This window comes from Lithobates pipiens, unplaced genomic scaffold, assembly GCF_037356315.1.
Source record: "Lithobates pipiens isolate NorthernLeopardFrog02 unplaced genomic scaffold, aLitPip1_a1.2 Scaffold_18, whole genome shotgun sequence".
Classification (NCBI taxonomy): Eukaryota; Metazoa; Chordata; class Amphibia; order Anura; family Ranidae; genus Lithobates; species Lithobates pipiens.
The window spans coordinates 299,507,506-299,529,242 of NW_027507758.1; the positions used below are offsets into that span (position 1 = coordinate 299,507,506).

Here is a 21,737-nt window from a genome sequence, read left to right on the forward strand (position 1 = left end):
CCGGCGGAATTCCGGTGGGAAAGGTACCAGTTACTTACCGGTAACTGTCTTTCTGGGAAATCTTCCAGGACGGCACTCCTGAGAGATGAGAGGCTCCTCCCTACAGGAAACACAATCAATCGACAGCTGTTTTAAGTCCCCACCCTTCCCCTTGATCCTCAGTTTGTAGAGAAGTAACTCCTGAACCAGGTTCACAAGGGAAATCATTCCTCATAGGTACTCACCTTCTAGTGTTCTAGAATTTTCCCTCCTCCAACGGGCGGGAAGTAGGCCTGCCGTCCTGGAAGATTTCCCAGAAAGACAGTTACCGGTAAGTAACTGGTACCTTTCTCAAGTCATCTTCCAGGACGGCACACCTGAGAGGATAAACAAGTACCTCAGGCCTACCTTAGGGTGGGGCCACTGCAAGACCCTCTTGGTGAACCTTGGTTCTGCAGTGAGCATTACCTCCACTCCATACGCTCATATGCTTGATGAAGGCATCTTAGCTGGATCATGTGGCTGATCTGCAGGTCTGCTCCACAGATGTTCCTGCCTTTTCCGTTTCGGATGCAGTATCTAGGTGAAATGGGCTCTTAAAAATGGAATCAGAAAACATGTTAAACTTGTAGGTTAGCAATGTTGCCTATCTCACTCATCTAACAACCATGGCCTATTGTGCCTGTAGGTGCTACTTAGAACCACTAAAAAGATAAATAAGAGACATGTGTAAGACAAGGACACTACATTAATCAATAAGAGGGCCTGTTTTAACACTACCCTGTTGAGGGAAATAAAACTGCAAAAAACGGGGGGGGCCCGACAGACAATTTTTTTTTTTTGCTTTTTTTTTGTTCCTTTTTATCTTTATGTCAGCAAAAGACTACAGGGAAGCCTACTTAAGGGAAATAGATTAACAGAAGCTTGAACCCTGGGTTTAAGGCATGCCCAATCTATGTCCTTACTTAGGAGCCTACTTCAGGAGATTAAAGTCCCTAGCAGGAGTAGACTACCCATATTGCTACATCTAGTTTTGCTAAAAGGGCGAAATGAAGGCCATGCACCGAGCCGAAACCTATTGGATCGGGTATACATCTTTATACTTCATCCTCAGGCCCTAATACTCCTCTGAACAGAACTCTCCAAGTTCTTACTAAACAGGGCGATTCATTATCCCCTTTCTCCAGTGTCCCATAACCCTACAGGGCTTCAACCCTAGGAAATGGTTCTGGCATCCCTGAATGTAAGTGGTCAAGGTTTTCTGACATGTGGCATCTGCAGCCCGAACTCCTGGCCCCTCCATAGAAAAGAAGGCTGAAATATAAAAAGGTGATACATGTATTATTAATATCACAAATAAAATGATCATAGATTGTGGGCACGGCACAATAGATTTAGACAGAAAGGACACAAGCATAGACAACAATGTTGTGTGCCTGAGTGTGACTAGCTAAACCAATATTACAAATATGGGAAGAGACTCAAATCTGAACCTCAATGTAGACAAACAGTCCTCACAGTCTGGTTTTCTGATGTGCTGCCAAGACGTAAAAACATTAAGACTCAAGCAAACCCTAAATGCTGCGTATTTCTTTAGTGCAGCTAGCTAGGTCATAACTGATATATAAATACAGAAAGGACAGGAACCCCCTTTACTGTTGTGTTTTACCTATGTACAGCAAAACAAGGCTATAAATATAAAGATAGAAAGACCCAAACTTCTATGTTGTGTATTTCTGACAAACCACCAAATACAGTTATAAGATTAATATGAACACCAACTCCCGTGTTGTGCATTTCTGCTATGCCACAGGAAAAAATATGGAACACAAGACAATCCTTTCTGTCATGCACTTCTGTAGTGTAGTTCAGATAGAACCAACACTGAGAAAGGACACAAGCAACCTGCAGCATTGTGTTTTTCTGAAACAGAAAGCACCAACAAGCTTCAATCTTGAGTATTTCTGCTGTGCAACAACATAAAAGCAGACACCGAGGAAAAAGACAGACAGCCTTTACAGCTGCAATCTTTCTGGTCTGCTGCAAAATAAAACAATAACGCCATGATGAGTATTCCTGCTGTGTAGCAAAACCTCAATCAGAAGGGACAGATAAGTTTAGGGTTCCCACACCCGTGCGACCCAACCTGCGACTTGGGACTGCAAGACGCATGAGAAGTCATATACTATGGCTTCCAATGGGTACCATTTGTGTCTGTGCGACACCAGCAGTCCCTGATTCCTGGATCCACAGACCTCAAGATTACACAGGTCGCAGGGAAAAAAATTGCAATTTTCAGGTCGAACAAGTAAGGGGTCCCCAATGCTGTGACTCCCTGGAGGATTGCAGCCAACAAACCCCTGCTGTGTATCCCTAAGATGCAGAAAGGTAGATCCATGAGAAACACTGCTCACTGCTGTACCTGATATACAAACGATAAGGCAGTAAATATAGGACATACAGGACACAAACATTCAATCTTTGTGCATGTCTGATGTGTAGCAATATACCAATACTGAGCAGAGATGCCACTATCCTCAATGTGTCTCTCAGCTGAGCAGCAAAAACAAAATCAGAAAAAGACAAGCAATCTTCACTGCTCTGTCCTTTCTGATTTGCAGCCAATAAGGCAGTATATGCAAGACATAAAGGACAGACAACCTTCAATCTTGTATATGTCTGATGTCCAACAATATAACAATTCTTAATAGAGATAGCACATCCATATTGAAGCGATTTGGCTTTGCGACTCAACATGTCAAATCGCATGGCTAAAATCAGCACAACACCACTTTGTGGTGCTACACGGATTACCAAAGGCAGTATATGTACTACACCTGGCAGGGGTTCAATTTGTATTTCTGCTATGTAGCCCAACAAATTCGAACCATCAATTTTCACTGTTGCCTTTCTGATAAGGCAGTAATACAGGACACAAAACCTCACAGACCTTAATGCTGTATATATCTGATGTGCAACAGTAAAACACTATGAATAGAGATAGCACATCCATATTGAAATGATTTGTCATGCGACTCAACATGTCAAATCGCATGTTTAAACTCGGCAGCCATTGCCGTTAATAGCACTGTCTGAATCAGCACAACGCCACGCAAATCAGGACCATCAGACTTCACTGCTGCCTTTCTGATAAGTAACCAACAAGGCAGTAAAACAGGACACAAAGCCCCACAGACAGACCTCAATCTTGTGTATGTCTGATGTGCAGCAATATAACCATTATGAGCAGAGATGTCACCAGACTCAATGATGTGCATTTCTGCTGTGCAGCACAAAACCAGAAAGTACAGATCACCTTCACTGTTGTATTTTTCTGATCTGTAGCCAAACAAAGCAGTACTTTTAGTATATAAAGGACAGCAAACAAGCTTCAGTGCAGTACATTTCTGATGTACAGCAATATAGCCCTTATAAGCAGAGATGTCACAAATCTCAATGTGTATTTTTGCTGTGCCACAAAAACATCCCAGCAAGGACAAACTTTCACTACTGGTGTGCAGCCAATGAGGAGTCATGGTCTATCCCTTTATGAAATAACCAACAGGCAATTTATTTCATAGGCATAGCCTGGGCTGTAGATACTAAACCTCACCACCAGTGAAGGAACAAATCCTAAAATGGTTGGACACCCTACTATTAGTAGTTGTTGTCCTACCTTACCTCCATAGACTGAGCAAACGCTAGCCAGCTCAAACCCAGGTGGTGCTGATTAGCAACTAAAGTCTCAATGAGCCCAGCCCTAGAGACCAATTTAAGACAGCCTCTAGAAGAGGTGGTTACCAATTTAGCCTGGGGGGGTAAATAGCTATTTGCAGGCTTCAAATAAGCAATTATGTAGCTCTTGCATAGGTTTGCACAGAAAATCCTCAATTAAAAGGATGTAGGAAGGGATCTATGGTAAATCGCCTTTAGATCTGCCACTGAGTGGATTGTAGCCCAAACCAATAAAAAAAGTTTCTTCTTACCTCCTACACTATAATATAACCACAGTGTAAAGGTGGAGTGGGAGGTTGGAGCTTATGAAAGTTAACTATAGCAAGCAACCCCCAAAAGGAGGATCTGTCACAAGGGAACCCCTACTGTGCCACACAGTAGCTTGGTCTCTGCCCATCCTTGAATGTTAGGTCAGCTTTTAAACATCGTGAAGCAACTTCAGATTCCTAGCAGCTGGGTTAATAGGGCCGGTAACCTAGTGCACCTGCTGACCAGGGGAGCTTCTGAATCCACCAACCAGTGCCCAATTAATAACTTGTTCAGTGGTATACCTGGCCTGTAAGTAACTTTGTATCTACCAGGTCCCCTCTGTATGCTATATTCATCCCTACTAATGTACCACAACTAGGCATGTAGGGAGAGGCTGGCAACCTACTGCTGCGATAACCACAGTGCCTCTGCTGTAAGAGGGAGCTGTGGCTGGTGGTATTAGCAGTGGCGTCTGCGCTATTTGTATCCCGACCCCAGGTTCTGCACTGCACCAGTCAGTATATACACGGGGAAGGGGGAGCAATGGCCTACCTACCTCTTTCTCATCTGAGGTGGTTTAGGCACACTCGTTCCTCTGCACCACCTGTCCACCATACAGCTTCTCTGATGTAAGAGGGAGCTGCAGCTGGTGTTTTTAGCAGAAGCTTAAGGGCCATTTGAATCCAGACCTCAGGTGAGATCTCAAATGCCCAGAAACCCTCTGGCTGGAATTGGGGATTTTGCAGCTAAATTCCCACGGCAAAAGGTCACCGTTGTCGTCTTCCTCTTTTTGCCACAGCCAGCGGGCTTGCTTTTCCATCCTTATGGTCCACACGCAAGGAGGATAGCCGCCAAAGTGCTCCCCCCCCAACTGCTGTCCCCATAGGGAGGTGCCATGTTAGGCTGTGTCCTGCACTGTACCAGTCAGTCTATATACATGGGGGGGGGGCAATGCCTTCCATTCCTCATTCCCATCTTCCCATCTGAGGTGGTTAAGGCAGACATCCACCGTAGTAAACTGGTGCCTCTTCGCTCTAGAGAAAGGAGGATGTGGTCGCCTGCTCCTACTGACTCTCAGCCTTCCCTCCTGGGTAAGAACGCCGCCGCCATTTTCCCAAAGTTTGAAAATGACGCGGGTGCTTGTTGCCACGCCCTCTCCGGCAGCCCACGCGAGCTACCGGGGACCCAGGAGTCGGGGACATGATCCCCCTGGAAAGAACCGATGGCCAGCACCCCCGTCTGAACAGCCACCTGTACAGGTAAGGAGGGGAGACAGGATAATGCCCCCCGAAGTTCTGGGTACACCACTGTACCCAGGGTCCTTCAGCTCTCAGGGGGGCTCTTCCAATTTCTCCTGCCCCCCCTGAGGAAAAGATAGGGGAACCCCCCAGGAAGGACAAGAATATCCTACCAGACCCAGAGGCTTCCCAAGCTTGTGGTCCGGCTCCCAGGGGGACACCACCAGCCCCAGGCTTCGGGTCATTTGGAAAAAAACAAACAGTTTCGCTGTGTAGAGAGAAACACAATCAAAAACTGAGGATCAAGGGGAAGGGTGGGGACTTAAAACAGCTGTCGATTGATTGTGTTTCCTGTAGGGAGGAGCCTCTCATCTCTCAGGTGTGCCGTCCTGGAAGATGTGAGAAAATTTAAAACACGTTCTATTTCTAAAGTCTGCCGGATTTTTGGCAAGCAAAGGTCCGTTGGAGCCCACACATGATCGAATTGTCCAACGGACTCATTCCATCAGACCTTTGCTGTCAAAATATCCAGTTGTGTGTATGCGGCATTCGTTGTGTGATGTGATGTCATCAGTTATGACAGCAGCCATTTCATGGCTTGACAGTTTCTTAGAGAGCACAAGCACCTATTGACTGTTATTTCTCACAACATGCCTTGAACATAACTGTTTTGGGAAACTGTTAGATTGAATGGGTTTTGTTCCAACTCGAGTGACAGTTGAAGAATATTTTTAGCTCACATTAAATGCCAGAATAATGATGGGATCAGTGTAAACAGACACGAGTTGGCAAGTTTGAAAATTATATTATAACAGGGTATAAAGCTTCCCACAAAGGTTACTAGCACTAGCCAATTTCCCTACATTTTATTTTTGTGGCATTTCACCTATACACAGTAGCTGGTCTAGTCAGACTGCACTGCCCACTACCAGACTATTGTGCTAACACACACTCTGGACACCCCATACAATTAGATGATCTATACTCTGTTATAAGATCAATACCCCATGACACTAGACCCTTGTGCCTCCAGCCACACCCATATAGATCAATCAATACCCCATGATACTAGACTCTTGTGCTAACACACACTTCAGACACCCCATACAATTAGATGATCAATACTCTGTTATAAGATCAATACCCCATGATATTAGACTCTTGTGCCTCCAGACACCCCATACAATTAGATAATCAATACTCTACTATAGGATCAATACTGCACCGAAATTTCGACCACCGAAAATGGTGTTATCAGCAATTTGCTGATAAGAAAAAAAGGTGCCAAGATTAAATCGGCACTAAAAACACATGCAATTTTGCCGTGATTTTACTGTAGTTATGGTGTGTTTTTCATAGTTCATGTGACTCAAAAACGATATCAAAAATGTAACATGGGAGGGTTATTGATACATTCTTGCTGCATTTTCAATGCATTTCAATGGGGAGCTGTGCTTTTGGTGTGGATTCTTTAACCACTTAACAACCGGCCCATAGCCGATTAACGGCTTTAGGGCGGTTGTTTAACTCTGAGAGGCCGTTAATTAACGGCCTCCCAGAATTCTGCTCTCGCGCGCCCCCTGGGGCGCGCACTCGAGAGCATCCGTGACCACAGGGTCCACAGGACCCAGCGCATCATGGTAAACGGCCGCTCATCGCGGCCGTTTAGCGCGTGATCGCTCCGTCAAATGATGGAGCGATCACTTGTAAACAAACCGGCGACATGTTATGATGCCGGTTCCTCCCTCCCCTCTCTGTACCAATCGGTACAGCGGAGGGAGTAGAGATCGGTGTCAGCAGCACTGTGGGCTGCATCTGCAGTGCCCACATCACTGCTCACCGAAATGTAACCCCTCAATTCCCTGCAATACCCTGACAATACTCTGCAATACCCAATACCCTGCCAATACTCTGCAATGCCCTGCCAATACTCTGCAATGCCCTGCCAATACTCTGCAATACCCAATACCCTGCCAATACTCTGCCATACCCTGCCAATACTCTGCAATACCCTGCCATTTTTTTTTTTTTATTATTTCAGGCTTCCCAGCCTAGAGGTGAGATATGGGGTCTTATTGACCCCATATTTCACTGTAAAGAGGATCTGTCATGCCATATTCCTATTACAAGGGATGTTTACATTCCTTGTAATAGGAATAAAAGTGATCAAAAAAATTTTTGGGGGGAAAAAAATGTCAACCTAAAATAAATAAAGTAAAATGAACAATAAAAAAGAAAAAAAATGTAAAGCGCCCCTGTCCCCATGGGCTCGCATGCAGAAGCGAACGCATACGTAAGTCCCGCCCACATATGAAAACGGTGTTCAAACCACACATGTGAGGTATCACTGCGACCATAAGAGCGAGAGCAATAATTTTGGCCCTAGACCTCCTCTGTAACTCAAAACATATAACCAGTAAAAAAATGTAAAATGTCGCCTATGGGGATTTTTAAGTAGTGACGTTTGGCGCCATTCCACGGGCGTGTGCAATTTTTAAGGGTGACATGCTAGGTATCTATTTACTCGGCGTAACTTCAACTTTCACATTATGCAAAAACATTGGGCTAATTTACTGTTTTGTTTTTTTGAAGCACAAAACAGTTTTTTTTTTTTAACGCGTTCGAAAAATTGCTGCGCAAATATGCCTGCTGGTGCTCCCTGCATGTTGGGCCTCTGTATGTGGCCATGCTGTGTAAAAGTCTCACACATGTGGTATCGCCATACTCGGCAGTAATAGCAGAATGTGTTTTGGGTTGTAATTTGCGGTATGCATATGCTGTGTGTGAGAAATAAACTGATAATATGACAATTTTGTGAAAAAAAAAAAAAAAGGAAAAAAAAATCTTGATTTTGCAAAGAATTGTAGGAAAAAATGTCAACTTCAAAAACCTCACCATGCCTCTTACTGAATACCTTGGAATGTCTCCTTTCCAAAAAGGGGTCATTTGGGGGGTATTTGTACTTTTCTGGCATGTTAGGGTCTCAAGAAATGAAATAGGCCGTCAGTACTTCGGGTGTGATCAATTTTCAGATATTGGCACCATAGCTTGTGGACTCTATAACTTTCACAAAGACCAAATAATATCCACCAATTTGTACTTATTTTTACCAAAGATATGTAGTAGTATAAATTTTGGCCAAAATTTATGAAGAGAAATTACTAATATTTTTTTTTTTTTTACAGAATTTTTGGTCTTTTTTCTTTTATATCACAAAAAATAAAAAACCGAGCGGTGATTAAATACCACCAAAAGAAAGCTCTATTTGTTTGAAAAAAAGGACAACAATTTCATATAGGTCCAGTGTTGCATGACTGAGTAATTGTCATTCAAAATGTGAGAGCACCGAAAGCTGAAAATTGGTCTGGTTATTAAGGGTGTTTAAGTGCCCAGTGGTCAACTAACCAAAATGCAGCAAGATTTTTAACACCACAATGGAAGCGCAATGGACCAGTGTGAAGACATACTTAGAGTTTAAGGGGATGCATTTTTCTTGAACTTTTCTTCTGCTAAAGGTGTAAAATAATGGCCAACAATAAATTCATGTTCATTTAAATTCATGATATTTATTAGAAAGTCGAATATAATACAAATATATATATATATATATATATATATATATATATATATATACACACACACACACACACAAAGTATCTCACAAAAGTGAGTACATCCCTCACATTTTTGTAAATATTTTATTCTATCTTTTCATGTGACAACACTGAAGAAATTACACTTTGTTACAATGTAAAATAGTGAGTGTACAGCTTGATTAAAAGTACATTTTCTGATCCCTCAAAATTACTCAACACACAGCCATTAATGACTAGACCGCTGGCAACAAAAGGGAGTACACTCCTAAGTGAAAATGTCCAAATTAGGCCCAAGTTGTCATTCCCCACCCCTCCTGGTGTCATGTGACTCATTAGTGTTATATGGTCTCAGGTGTGAATGGGGAGCAGGGGTGTTAAATTTTGTGTTATTGCTCTCACACTGGTCACTGGAAGTTCAACATGGCACCTAATGGCAAATAACTCTCTGAGGATCTGAAAAAAAAAAAAATGAATTTTTGCTCTACATAAAGATTGCCAAGACCCTGAAACAGAGTTGCAGCACGGTGGCCAAGACCATACAGCGGTTTAACAGGACAGGTTCCACTCAGAACAGGCCTTGCCATGGTCGACCAAGGAAGTTAAGTGCACACGCTCAGTGTTATATCCAGAGGTTGTCTTTGGGAAATAGACGTATGAGTGCTGCCAGCATTGCTGCAGACGTTGAAGGGGTGGGAGGTCAGCCTGTCAGTGCTCAGAACATACACCGCGCACTGCATCAAATTGGTCTGCATGGCTGTTGTCCCAGGTGGAAGCCTCTTCTAAAGATGATGCACAAGAAAGCCTGCAGTTTGTTGAAGACAAGACTAAAGGCAATGGAACCATGTCCTGTGGTCTGATGAGACCAAGATAAACTTATTTGGTTCAGATGGTGTCAAGTGTGTGTGGCGGCAACCAGGTGAGGAGTGCAAAGATAAAGTGTGTCTTGCCTACAGTCAAACATGGAGGTGGGAGTGTCATGGTCTGGGGCTGCATGAGTGCTGCTGGCACTGGGGAGCTACAGATCATTGAGTGAACCATGAATGCCAACATGTACGGTGATATACTGAAGCAGAGCATGATCCCCTCCCTTCAGAGACTGGGCCGCAGGGCAGTATTCCAACATGATAATGACCCCAAGCAAACCTCCAAGATGACCATTGCCTTGCTAAAGAAGCTGAGGGTAAAGGTAGTGGACTGGTCAAGCATGTCTCCAGACCTAAACCCTATTGAGCATCCTCAAATGGAAGGTGGAGGAGCGCAAGGTCTCTAACATCAACCAGCTCTGTGATGTTGTCATGGAGGAGGACTCCAGTGGCAACCTGTGAAGCTCTGGTGAACTCCATGCCCAAGAGGGTTAAGGCAGTGCTGAAAAATAATGGTGGCCACACAAAATATTGACACATTGGGCCCAATTTGGACATTTTCACTTAGGGGTGTACTTACTTTTGTTGCCAACGGTTTAGATATCAATGGCTGTGTGTTGAGTTATTTTGAGTGGGCAGCAAATTTACACTGTTATACAAGCTGTACACTCACTACTTTACATTGTAACAAAGTGTCATTTCTTCAGAGCCAGTTCACACGGGTGACTTGGGATCCGACTTCGCGCAACATGTCAAATTCCATGTTAGTTAATGAGACCCGTCTTAATGTACACTACTGAAGTTGCTCCGACTTCAGAAAAGGTTCCTGTACTACTTCAATCCGACTTGTACCCATTGATCTCAATGGAAGTCACCTCCAAACTTTGTGTCTTAACTGAAGCAACAATATAGGAAGATAAAATTGTTTTCTCAGGCAAACCCCTCCCTCCCACAAAGCTGATTGTTGTTTGATTGGCCACTGGAAAGTTGCCTGTCCTGGAGGTGACTTGAAGTCGCCTTGTAAGTCGCTCTGTGGTGTGTGCTCAGGTCGTGTCCAGGTCGCCTCGCAAAGTCGTGGCCAGTCATGTTGCCCCTGTGTGAACCGGCTCTCATGTGTTGTCACATGATATAAAGATATAATGCAATATTTACAGAAATGTGAGGGGAGTACTCATTTTTGTGAGATACTGTGTATTTTAAAAACTGTCATTTTCGGCCAAGTGCATCCTCCATTTTGATACCAACATTTCTATTTGGTGCCCCTCTAGCTAACACACACTTGAGACACCCCATACAATAAGATGATCAATACTCTGTTATAAGATCAATACCCCATGATAATAGACCCCTGTGCCTCCAGACACCCTATACAATAATATGATCAATACTCTGTTATAAGATCAATACCCCATGATAATTGACCCTTGTGCCTCCAGACACCCCATACAATTAGATGATCAATACTAGACCCTTGTACTAACACACTACGGACACCCCATACACGGCTCTGCTACACGCCACCCAGTAATACAGAGTAGCGCTCCCCCACAGCCCCATGTGGTAGCGCCCAGCAGGGAGCCAATCCTCGCCCTCTGTCCCTTTCTGATGACGAGCCCAGCGTAGCGGGGACTGTGACAGGCCGGCTGGGGTAGGTCGTCACTAGGAAGCGCCGGCAAGCTGTTCAGGCCGAGAGGAGGTGCCGGTTGTCATCAGTGTGTGTGGCAGATCGCTTTGTCTTCTCCTCAGCCCAATGGATAACATGAAGCAGACGCCGACCTTCCGCTATCCGGAGACGTTTCGTGATGAGAGTGCGGTGAGTGCAGGCTGGGACCGCCTGGTCATCCCTCACAGTGACAGCAAATCGCTTTGTCATCTGTCACATCAACATGGAGGATCTGGGTACATTGAGTGTAGCTGTGCCTTCCACACCGGGGCCACCTCCTCATCACTGTATGGGATGCAGAGCCTGTTCAGACTATTCATCCTACACATTTCTATGGTTTTATTGCCATGACAGGGGCTCACAGCCCTCACCTTCTACTCATGTCATCTATAGCTAAAGACAAAACGTGCTTTTTCTTCTTTTCAAGTAGAATAGGGAAGCAATAAAATCAACTTTAGTTATTGTGTCCCATTCAGATGATTTCACTTCCTGTCCTGTAGAAGGGAGATGTAATAGGTGTCCCCCATTGGACGATGTCCTCTCTATTACTTTTCTGGTGACAACGCAGAATGTTTTCTTTTCATTTGCTTTCATTCCTGAGGATGGCAATGGCCATCAGGACAAATAGAGAGCATTATTCTTCCCACTAACTACAATATGATAGGGGAACATAATTAATGTTCACCATTGTTGCTTTTGCTGGATGGCTAGAAAAAGTCGTGAGATAAAAAATTGTACTCTGATTATTATTTTTTACAGGTAATGACCTCATACAGCAGATGTAGGCAACCACCACAGCTGTGGTGAAACTACAAATCCTATCATGCCTCTGCCTCTAGGAGTCATGCCTGTGATTGTCAGGGTCTTGCAATGTCTCATGGGGCTTGTAGTTTCACAACAGCTGGAGGGCCGTGGTTGCCTACCCCTGTCATACAGTATAGAGTGGTTGTAAATCTCAGACATGAAATATAAACCAAGCATATCCCTCTATAGCAGGGGTAGGCAACCTGGGGCCCTCCAGCTAAGGATGAGCTCCTGCGTGTTCGCACACTGCATGTGCAGAGCCCATCAGGAAGTTGGCACTGTGCTAATCACAGGCAGTAATACATTTCCTGATCTCTGCAACCGCGCATCGGGACAATGTCTCACTGCCGGTGAGCAGCACAGTTCCTGGCGGGCTCTGCACCTGGGGTGTGGGAACACGCCGGAGCTCATCCTTACCTCCAGCTGTTGGGGAACTACATTTCCCATGAGGCATTGCAAGGCTGGCAGCTACAATTACTCCCAGAGGTATGATGGGACTTGTAGTTCTGCAACAGCTGGAGGATCCCAGGTTGACTACCCCTGCTCTATAGTGTGTACTTGTCTCAGTCCAAAGCACTAAGTGTCATTTCTGTCTGCTGCATCATTCCTCTACTACCATCAGCATTAATTACTTCTGACAAGTTTTCCTGGCACCAAGAGAAAAGAATTGACAGGAGGAATCTCCAACACACAGCCTGTGATTGACAGCCTCAGCTCTGTTATGTGAGTCTAGGCTTTCCCTTCCCTTCCCTTTCCTTTCCCTTTCCTTCCTTCCTTTCCCTTCACTCCCCTTCCTTTCCCTTCACTCCCCTTCCTTTCCCTTCCCTTCCCTTCCTTTCCCTTCCCTCCCAATCAGTTCTTAGCACTTCAGTTCTCCACCCTCTTTTTTTTCTGACAGCTCAGACAAGCACAAACATCTCGGTGTGTCACCTGTGTAGTGGATTGTCGCTTAAGACCCCTTTCACACTGAGGCAGTTTTCAGGCATTTTAGCACTAGAAATAGCGCTTGAAAACTGCCTCCTATGCTGCCCGAATGTGAAAGCCCGAGTGCTTTCACACTTGAGCGGTGCGCTTGTGAAACATTAGAAAAAGTCCTGCAAGCAGCATCTTTGGGCGGTTTTGGAGCTCTGTATGCAGCACTCCCAAAACATCCTGCCCATTGGAACGAATGGGCAGCCCTCCTGAAGCGCTGCAACATGGGTGATTTTAACCCTTTCTTTGGCTGCTAGCGGGGGTTAAAAGCTCCCTGTTAGCAACCGAAAAACGGCACTTAAACAGCGGTAAAACACAGCTAAAACAAGCGGCGCTTTACCGCTAATGCACGGGCAGCTCCAGTGTGAAAGGGGTTTAAAGGTAAAAATGCTTATCACAAAGTCCCCTGCCAACATCATTTCAATGGCTTCTTCTGGGTGCAGGTCTTCGGCCGTCTTGATTGGCTGCAACAGGATGTTGTTATTCCACACATCTGCAGGAGTGTATTCATCCCAATGCACAGGCAGTGTGCTGGAATGTAAACTGAACTGCCTCCGTGTTTAATCTACAGGGGATTGTGAGCCTCCAGGCAGGGTTTTTTTATTACAGAAGAGACCTCACAAACTTAGACACTACTTCCCCATCAGGTCCACTCTCTCCTTTTGATTGGCAGTGGTTACATTCTATAGCCAGGCTGTCTATTGGCTATGGACCCACTTGCTATCTATCAGAAGGAAAGGGCAGACCTGATTAGGAAATACTGTCTCTAAATCCCCATCGGGCTCCATCCATCCTGTTACAAAACTCCCGACCACTGAGTTGTTTGCGTGACAGCTCCAGCATTGGGAGAGAGTTCAGCTGCACTGAGGAATAAAGTGGTAGTAAACTCTCAAAGTTTATTTTTACCTACAGGTAAGGTTATAATAAAGCTTACCTGTAGGTACAGTGAGCATCTCTTAAATGTGCACCGTTTAGGAGATATTCTAGTCACCGGCGCATGCGCTCCTGAAGGAATGGCATATCTCTGCCGATCCTTCAGAGCCCTGTGCCGTGGCCGTGACTCCCGAATGCATGCAAGGGGTGACTTCATCAAGGCACAGCCGTTCACGCAGCCACAGCCCGTGAACCCCTAAGGAAGACCAGGTGAAGATGGAAGCCCTGTAAGCGGTGACATTGTGCCGCTGGAGGGCTTCATCTCAAGTTAGATATTTCATAATGTGCTAGTATGTGATGCATACTAGCATGTTATGCCTTTACCATGCTGGATTTACTTTTTTTTTTTTTTTTTTTTACATCCTTTACTACTGCTTTAAGTCCCTCTATGAGCGCTCCAGCCTCAGTTCACCTCTGCATATGATGGGTACCCCAGATTCATGTTCCTTTTTACAACTAGTATATGAATCTGTTGCCCACGCCATTTGTGGTGTGGTGGTATGGTGGAATTCTAAAGACTGTCATAGTGTGTATACAGTATATTTTATGAACGCAGAGACCCCATAGAATAAAACAATTGTAGCTGCAAATTTTGTTATCTCACAATATTTCCTAAATTGTTTATCAAATCTTTTATTTTCAGAAAAAAAGCTCCACTAATCTGAGTTTTACTGCAGACAAACACAATTTAATCCCCAGTACAAAACAAAAGATTATTTTGTGTCAAGCAAATGGATACCAAATATGTCAAGCTTCAAAACTGCACGTGCCTGCAAAATGCAACATGGTACTTGTCAGTAGGTGATGCAAATGGCTTTACAGCTCATCAGTTTAGAGTTCAAGCAGAACTTCACCCAAAAGGGGAAAGTTTTGCTTTAAAGCGGAGTTCCACCCAGAAATGGAACTTCCGCTGATCAGATTCCTCTCCGCTCCAAAATCACATTTGGCACCTTTCAGGGGGGAGCAGATACCTGTCAACTCCATGTATTTGCTCCCACTTCCGGCGAATAAGCGACGCACATTGTGTGGCGAACTACGCTATTTCGGGCCCCCCCGCGCTGTCTTCTGGGAGACACACAGGTCACAGAAAACAGCAGGGACCATTCAAAATGCGCAGCGCGACTCGCGTATTAGGGAACCAGGAGTGAAGCCGAAAGTCTTCACTGCCTGGTTCCCTTACTAGGAAGGGCGGCGGCAGCACCCACGAGTCGATCCGAAGATCGGCTTCAGGTGCCGACATAGCGGGCTTCCTGGACAGGTAAGGGTCCATATATTAAAAGTATTTGTAGCTGCTGACTCTTAATAATTTTTTTTTCGTAGGCAGAACTCCACTTTAAGTTCTCCTGCCCGCTTCCACTTCCACTCAGAATGATAGGCAAATTTCCTCCCCCCCTCCCTCCCCCAGTCTTCTGGGAAACCTGTAATTAGCACAGCCTGCTGCCCACAGTTATGTCGGCACTGGAAACCCCAAGTTTAGTCAAGAACTCAATGCACCTCAATATTTTTGCATTCACCATTCTGACATTGTTTATTGTGATCCCAGGCATCATGGGGCTAGGTTGGCCCAGTGGAGAGAGCCCCATAAATGTGTTCAGGCGGCCTTAAAGCCACCCATTTCAATTTTACAAAATTGTTAAAAAACTGAAAAAACAAGCTTGCTTATGGTGGGTGGGTGGAGGTTGTCAGTTTAAAATATGCTGTCTTGTTCAACCTGCAACATAAGTGAAATGACTGGTTCGCTTTATTACATTCTTCACATAAAATAGATTTGTTGACCGTTCTGATAGTGTTGGGCAAACCGTTCGACATGGTATGTATTTTAAGGGGAACCCCAAAATGCCAAAATAAAAATACGGTGTGGGGTCCCCTCACAATCTATACCAGACCCTTATCCGGGCATGCAGCCTGGCAGGTCAGGAAAGGGGGGACAAGGACAAGCAAGTGCCACCCCCCGACCCATACCAGGCCACATGCCCTCAATATGGAAGGGGTGCTTTGGGGCAAGGGGGCTCTGCTCCTCCCCACCCCAAAGCACCTTGTCCCCATGTTGATGGGGACTAGGTACTCTTCCCCAAAACCCTTGGCTGTGGTTGTGGGGGTCTGCGGGGGCCTCCAGATATCGCTCCCCCCCACCATGTGAATGGGTATGGGGTAGGTACCCACCTACCCTTTCACCAAAAAAAGTGCACAAAGTTAATAAACACAGTAATTTATTATACTACTGTTTTTGACAACTCCATTAGTAAAAAATAAAAAAAAAACAATGTCCCCCAGTGTAGATCCATCGCCAATCGCAATGCCCGTCGCACCCGCAAAATCCAACAAAGGTCCACACACGACAAGAGCTCCTGCGGTCTGGCTGGGCGGCCATTTGACATTTCTTATATAGCTATGGAGTGGGGCCACTCAGCAACATCACCTGGTGGCACCGCCCCTGTGACGTCAAAGGCCCAGCATGGTCCGTGATGTCACAAGGGGGGTGGTGTCACCAGGTGGCCCCACCCTTACCTTTTATAGGAACTGTCAAATGACGGATGAAACATTCGGCAGTTGGCCGTCAATGAAAGCAGAGTGTTTTTTTGTTCTATTTTGGGGACGGTGTGATTGACGATGGATTTACATAGGGGGACATTGTTTTTTTATTTTTTAATGAAGGAATTGGCAAAAACAGTTTTTTTTTTTTTATTACTTTTTGACAATTTTTTTTTTTTTTTGGTGAATGGATAGGGGTACATAGTACCTCATACTCATTTAGATGGGGGTGCCGGGATCTGGGGGGTCCCTTGTTGAGCCCCCTTCCGGATTCCGATAAGCCTCCCGCCCGAAGACACCCACAACCGCAGCCCATGTTGATGGGGACAAGGGGGCCCCTGTCCCAAAGCACCTCCCCATGTTGAGGGCATGTGGCTGATATGGTTCAGCAGTGGGGGCCAGGTCTGGGTCTGGTATGGACTGGGTGTGGCAGCCCATTTTTTCTTTCTTTCTTTTTTTTTTTTTCAATAGCCTGGTGGCGGAAACTGTGACCACGAGTCAATTTAAATGTGATTTGACTATTTATTTATTTTTCTTTTCTTTTAGAAATGTAATTTTTGCTGCAGCATGAGCATGTTCTGTACATAATAAAGATGCACCACTTTACAGGAAAACTAAGGGACCCCCCCCCGGCACTATATTTTAGGGAATTAATTTTTTTTATTGTTGCACTTAAAGCATCATTAAGATCACTACGCCTTGATGCATGTCCTCCAGGGCAGTACCCGGGCCACCATAACCCTTTAATGGCCAATTACTTGCATATAAGCCTTCAAAAGGGGCACTTTTGATTTTTGCTGTTCGGCTCCCATAGACTTCAATGGGGTTCGGGTTCGAACTTTTCCCCTGTTCAGGAGCTCTGCTGCAAACCGAACCGGAGGGTGTTTGGCCTATCTTTACTCTCTAAAATAAATGTATATGTGCAAAACAACCCATTGATTAGCTGTTATTCTGTATTAAAGGTTGATGACTACCATGGTGTAAAGGTTGCTGATCCATACAGGTGGCTGGAAGATCCTGACAGTGATAAGACAAAGGTGATTATCTGTCTAAAGAGATACTGAAGTGTTTTTTGGTAAAGTTTATATTGTGTTTATGCTTATTCAACTTTATAAAGTTAAATTGTATAAAATATTTATTTTAAAATATACATTTAATCCAGGATTTAGATTTATCCATGTTTCTGTGTGTGTAGTGTATACAGACCTCATCTAATAATAGAGCCCAGCACAAGCATTGCACTTGATGAGTGTCCCTGCAGCTTGAATTGGGCCTCATGCACACTGGATGATTAACCCCTGTGCATGAGATTTTAGTGTCTTCTTGTGGGCTGAAGGCACAGGTGCATCATCCAGCCCTGCAGCAGCCTGTAAATATTTGCGAGAAGCTGAGAGTTGCTGCGGCTGGCTGGGTTTGGACAGCACTGAGTGGTACTAACGTTCAGGTTTGTTTTCTTTTTTTTTGGCTTTTTCTTTATTTTCTGTCTGTTATTTTCAATGTACTTTAACAGACCAAGCTGTTCACACATCATTTACCACTGACAGGGGTGCTTAAAATGATCAGCTTTTATTTATGTAAAACCTTTGTCACAAAAGGAAAAAAAACAGCTTTTAAACTGTTGTATAGAGTTCAGCTTCAATTTGTTAGTCAAATCCTTCTAAATCTGCCAGTCTAAAGCCCCATACACACTATTAGATTTTCTGCAGATTTTTGTCTTCAGAGTTACTGAAACCATGTAGTGCAAGGGCCTGCCTGATTGCATACAAATTGAAACCTCATATTATATGATTTTGGTAAATCTGAAGACAAAAATCTGCAGAAAATCTAATAATGTGTATGGGGTCTAACACTGCCCTCCCCCAGACTGACAATGCTGCTGTCCAAAGGTGTATTTGTTGCACCTTTAGGGTGGAGACACCCTAAGACAGGAAGTGTGTTTCTAGCCAGATCACCAAGGGAAATAAAGGAAAAAATCCTAAAAAAGAAAATGAATGCAGCCACCACACGTGTACACACGACTGGACTTTTCAACGGACTAGGTCCGGCGGAGTTCCGACTGACTTTCCGAACTAATGGACTTGGCCACACACAAGCATACCAAAGTCTGACGGATTTGAATGTGATGAAGTATGACTGGACTAATATAAGGAAGTTCATAGCCAGTAGCCAATATCTGCCCTAGTGTCGGTTTTCATCCGTCGGACTAGCATACAGACGAATGTATTTTTCGACCGGACTCGCGTCCATCGGAAAGATTTGAAACATGTTTTAAATCTAAAGTCCGTCTGATTTTTATACAGCAAAGATCCGATGAAACCCACACACGATCGAATTGTCTGGCGGATTTGTTCCGTCGGACCTAGTCCGTCGAAAAGTCTAGTCGTGTGTACGCGGCATAATGATTGGTAAACTGCAATATATCATATTTTAGTTTTTGGGTTAAAAAGATGTTATGTGATTTATTTTTTTGAAGTGCCATTTTGTTTTACACTGTAAGATGGGACTATAGAGAAGTTACACTCCATGCCTCTTGTCTGCCCCACTCTGATGCAGAGCTTGTAAAATAAGCTCTAAATAAAAGTGGTAGTAAACCGATGTTGATTGGGGGGGGGGGAAATCCCCTGCAAGGCAATGTCATAATGTGCTAGTATGCATCACATACTAGCACACAATGAGAGACTTACCTTAGAGTGATTCTCTCCAGCACCATGCTGTCGCCGCTCCTTCTGGGTTGACGTCCTCCAGCTACATGATTAGCATGATTACATCACTCCCACGCATGCATGTGGCAGCCACCGTTTACAGCACAGGCTCTTAAGGCTCTTAAGGTCTAGAACTGTATACCAGACTTCAGAGCACATGTGGCAGTAACGTATGGCATCGTAGAGTACATTTTTCATTACTGGAGCTCCTGGCCTGCCTGCCCCTCTTGAGTGCAAGTATTGGGGGGAGGGGGGGGGGACTGCATACTGAAGGTTTTTTTTTTTACCTTTTGTGCATAGAATGCATGAAGATTAAAAAAATAAAATAAGCCTCTTTAAGTTGGCGATATTAGATATAGTGGAATGAAGAATTACTCTTGTTGGGAATTAACTTTTTATGTATATTCCACAGCAGCCTGTACTTGCAGGATTGCTTACCTGTAAGAACAGAAGGTAGTGAAACTCCTCACTGTTTTCTGGCGTTGCTCACCACATATTAAAATGTTAGAATATAATGATGGAAGTAGTGCAGCAGAAAATGGGTCTAGGGCATTGTGATGTAAATTACCATGCTTTTTAATTGGTCATGAAATTTAATTATTGCACTTTTTCTGTTTTTGTTCAGGCATTTGTTGAAGCTCAGAATAATTTGACAATGCCTTTTCTTGAGCAATGTCCAGTTCGAAAGCTATTTAAGGATCGGATGACCGAACTCTATGACTATCCCAAGTATAGCTGCCATTTCAAGAAAGGAAAAAGGTACCAAAAGCATTCATGCAGAGGTTGCCATGTATGTGTTTCTAGGATTATCCAGTCTTGCATATTTTAGACATATTAAAGTTGACATGCTGTAGTAGAACAATGTTAACTTAGACTAGGTTCACACTTTTTCCCTAGGGTGCATTGTTTTATTACATATTGCATATGCTGCATTAGGCAGGCAATTCAAAATAAATGAACTTACAATGCACCTTAATTTCCTAGAAAACAAAAATAAACTTTACCTGGCAGCATTCTGTAAAACACCTATTCATTGGCAAGGTGAGATTGGTTTCATTCAGAATGAATGGTGTGTGTTGCTGTAAAACATGCTTTTCCCCAACACAAAAGTGTGAACTGAGCCTAAGGCCGCGTACACACGGGCGGACTGTTCGCCCAACTTTGTCCGCTGAACAGTGTTTGGGCGGACAGTCCGCTCGTGTGTGGGCTTTCAGCGGACAGTTTCAGCGGACAGTTGGACGGACAAGGTTTTTCGGAATTTCCGAAAAACTGTCCGCTGAAACCTTGTTTGAGCGAACAGTCCGCCCGTGTGTAGGCTTGTTCGTCAAACAAAGTTGCGCGCATGCTCATAAAGGAATTTCACGCCGAAAGCTATAATGCAGTGTATAGGACGTCGTATTTTTCGTCCCGTCGTACGTGCCGTTCACGTCATCGCGCACGGTTTCAGCAAACTGTTTGTCCGTCGTGTGTGGCCATGTCCGTCCATGCTAAGTTTGAGCGGACTGTTTGCCGAAACTGTTGGACGGACAAAGTTGGGCGAACAGTCCGCGCGTGTGTACGCGGCCTAAGGCTGCTTGAGGATAACTGGCATTATAAGATCCGAGTCATATCCTTATGTAAAAGTTTGTCTCCCCAGAAAGCTACCAGAACTCTCAAAGAAGATTAACTTATAGGTATAAGGATAAAAGGTAGGCAAGATAGGAGTAATAGCAGATTAATTGCCAATATCCCTGAACTATGTACATATAGGAACGACCCTCTTGTTGGGACTTTAACGGCAATAAGTAATTTCTAGGTAATAGATGGTGTCTTGGGATAGTTGAAAAAGTTTGTAAAGTCTTTATTGTTAAATATAAAAATTGGGGAATCCCCATTCGTCCTCTGACCACGGGACTACCTGCACAGACTAATTCTCAGACTCCAGATTTTGGAGGCCTGGCTTTGGGGTAGAGTCTTTTTCATCGACCCTCTTGTCCAATGTCCATACATTGACCCTAATTCCTTTGGACAAATATATCATGACAGATCTATGATGTCCATATGCATGGTTTAAATATACAGATGTAATACAACTCGTACACCATTTAAAGAAATATCCCTCTACCCTTGATGACCATGTAATGAAACAATTTATAAGTTCCTGGCATTGTAGACACTCCAGACCTAGCATACATTATTACTCTCTCCACGGTGGATTATCCAACACCAGTGTTTCATTGACTGGGCACTGGTTTCCGATGCCTCTTTGGGGATGTCTAGATGACAATATGCAGTCACTTTTTAATTCTGGTTATTCTTTCAAGATGTACTCTTTGTTTTAAAGAAAGTACCTTCCTTTCTTTAATGTTCATGCACCCCGAAGAAGATAGAAAAGCAATTTTGAAACGCGTTGGGTGTTTATCCTTGCCTTTTCTTGTTTTGGTGATTTCAATTTGAGTACATTGTATATAGAGATTCTTAACAACCACTCT

General features: G+C 44.2%; 1 protein-coding gene across 1 annotated transcript in view; it reads left to right on the forward strand.

Annotated features, from left to right (window-relative positions):
• The first annotated feature begins 11,304 nt into the window (after window positions 1-11,304).
• Window positions 11,305-21,737, forward strand: part of PREP (prolyl endopeptidase) — a 208,517-nt gene continuing 198,084 nt past the window's right edge. Inside the window, exons 1-3 of the mRNA XM_077487181.1 lie at window positions 11,305-11,473; window positions 17,527-17,601; window positions 19,892-20,025. Of these exons, the coding sequence (XP_077343307.1) occupies window positions 11,411-11,473; window positions 17,527-17,601; window positions 19,892-20,025 (272 nt within the window). The 5' untranslated portion in view covers window positions 11,305-11,410. The remainder of the gene's footprint in view (window positions 11,474-17,526; window positions 17,602-19,891; window positions 20,026-21,737) is intronic.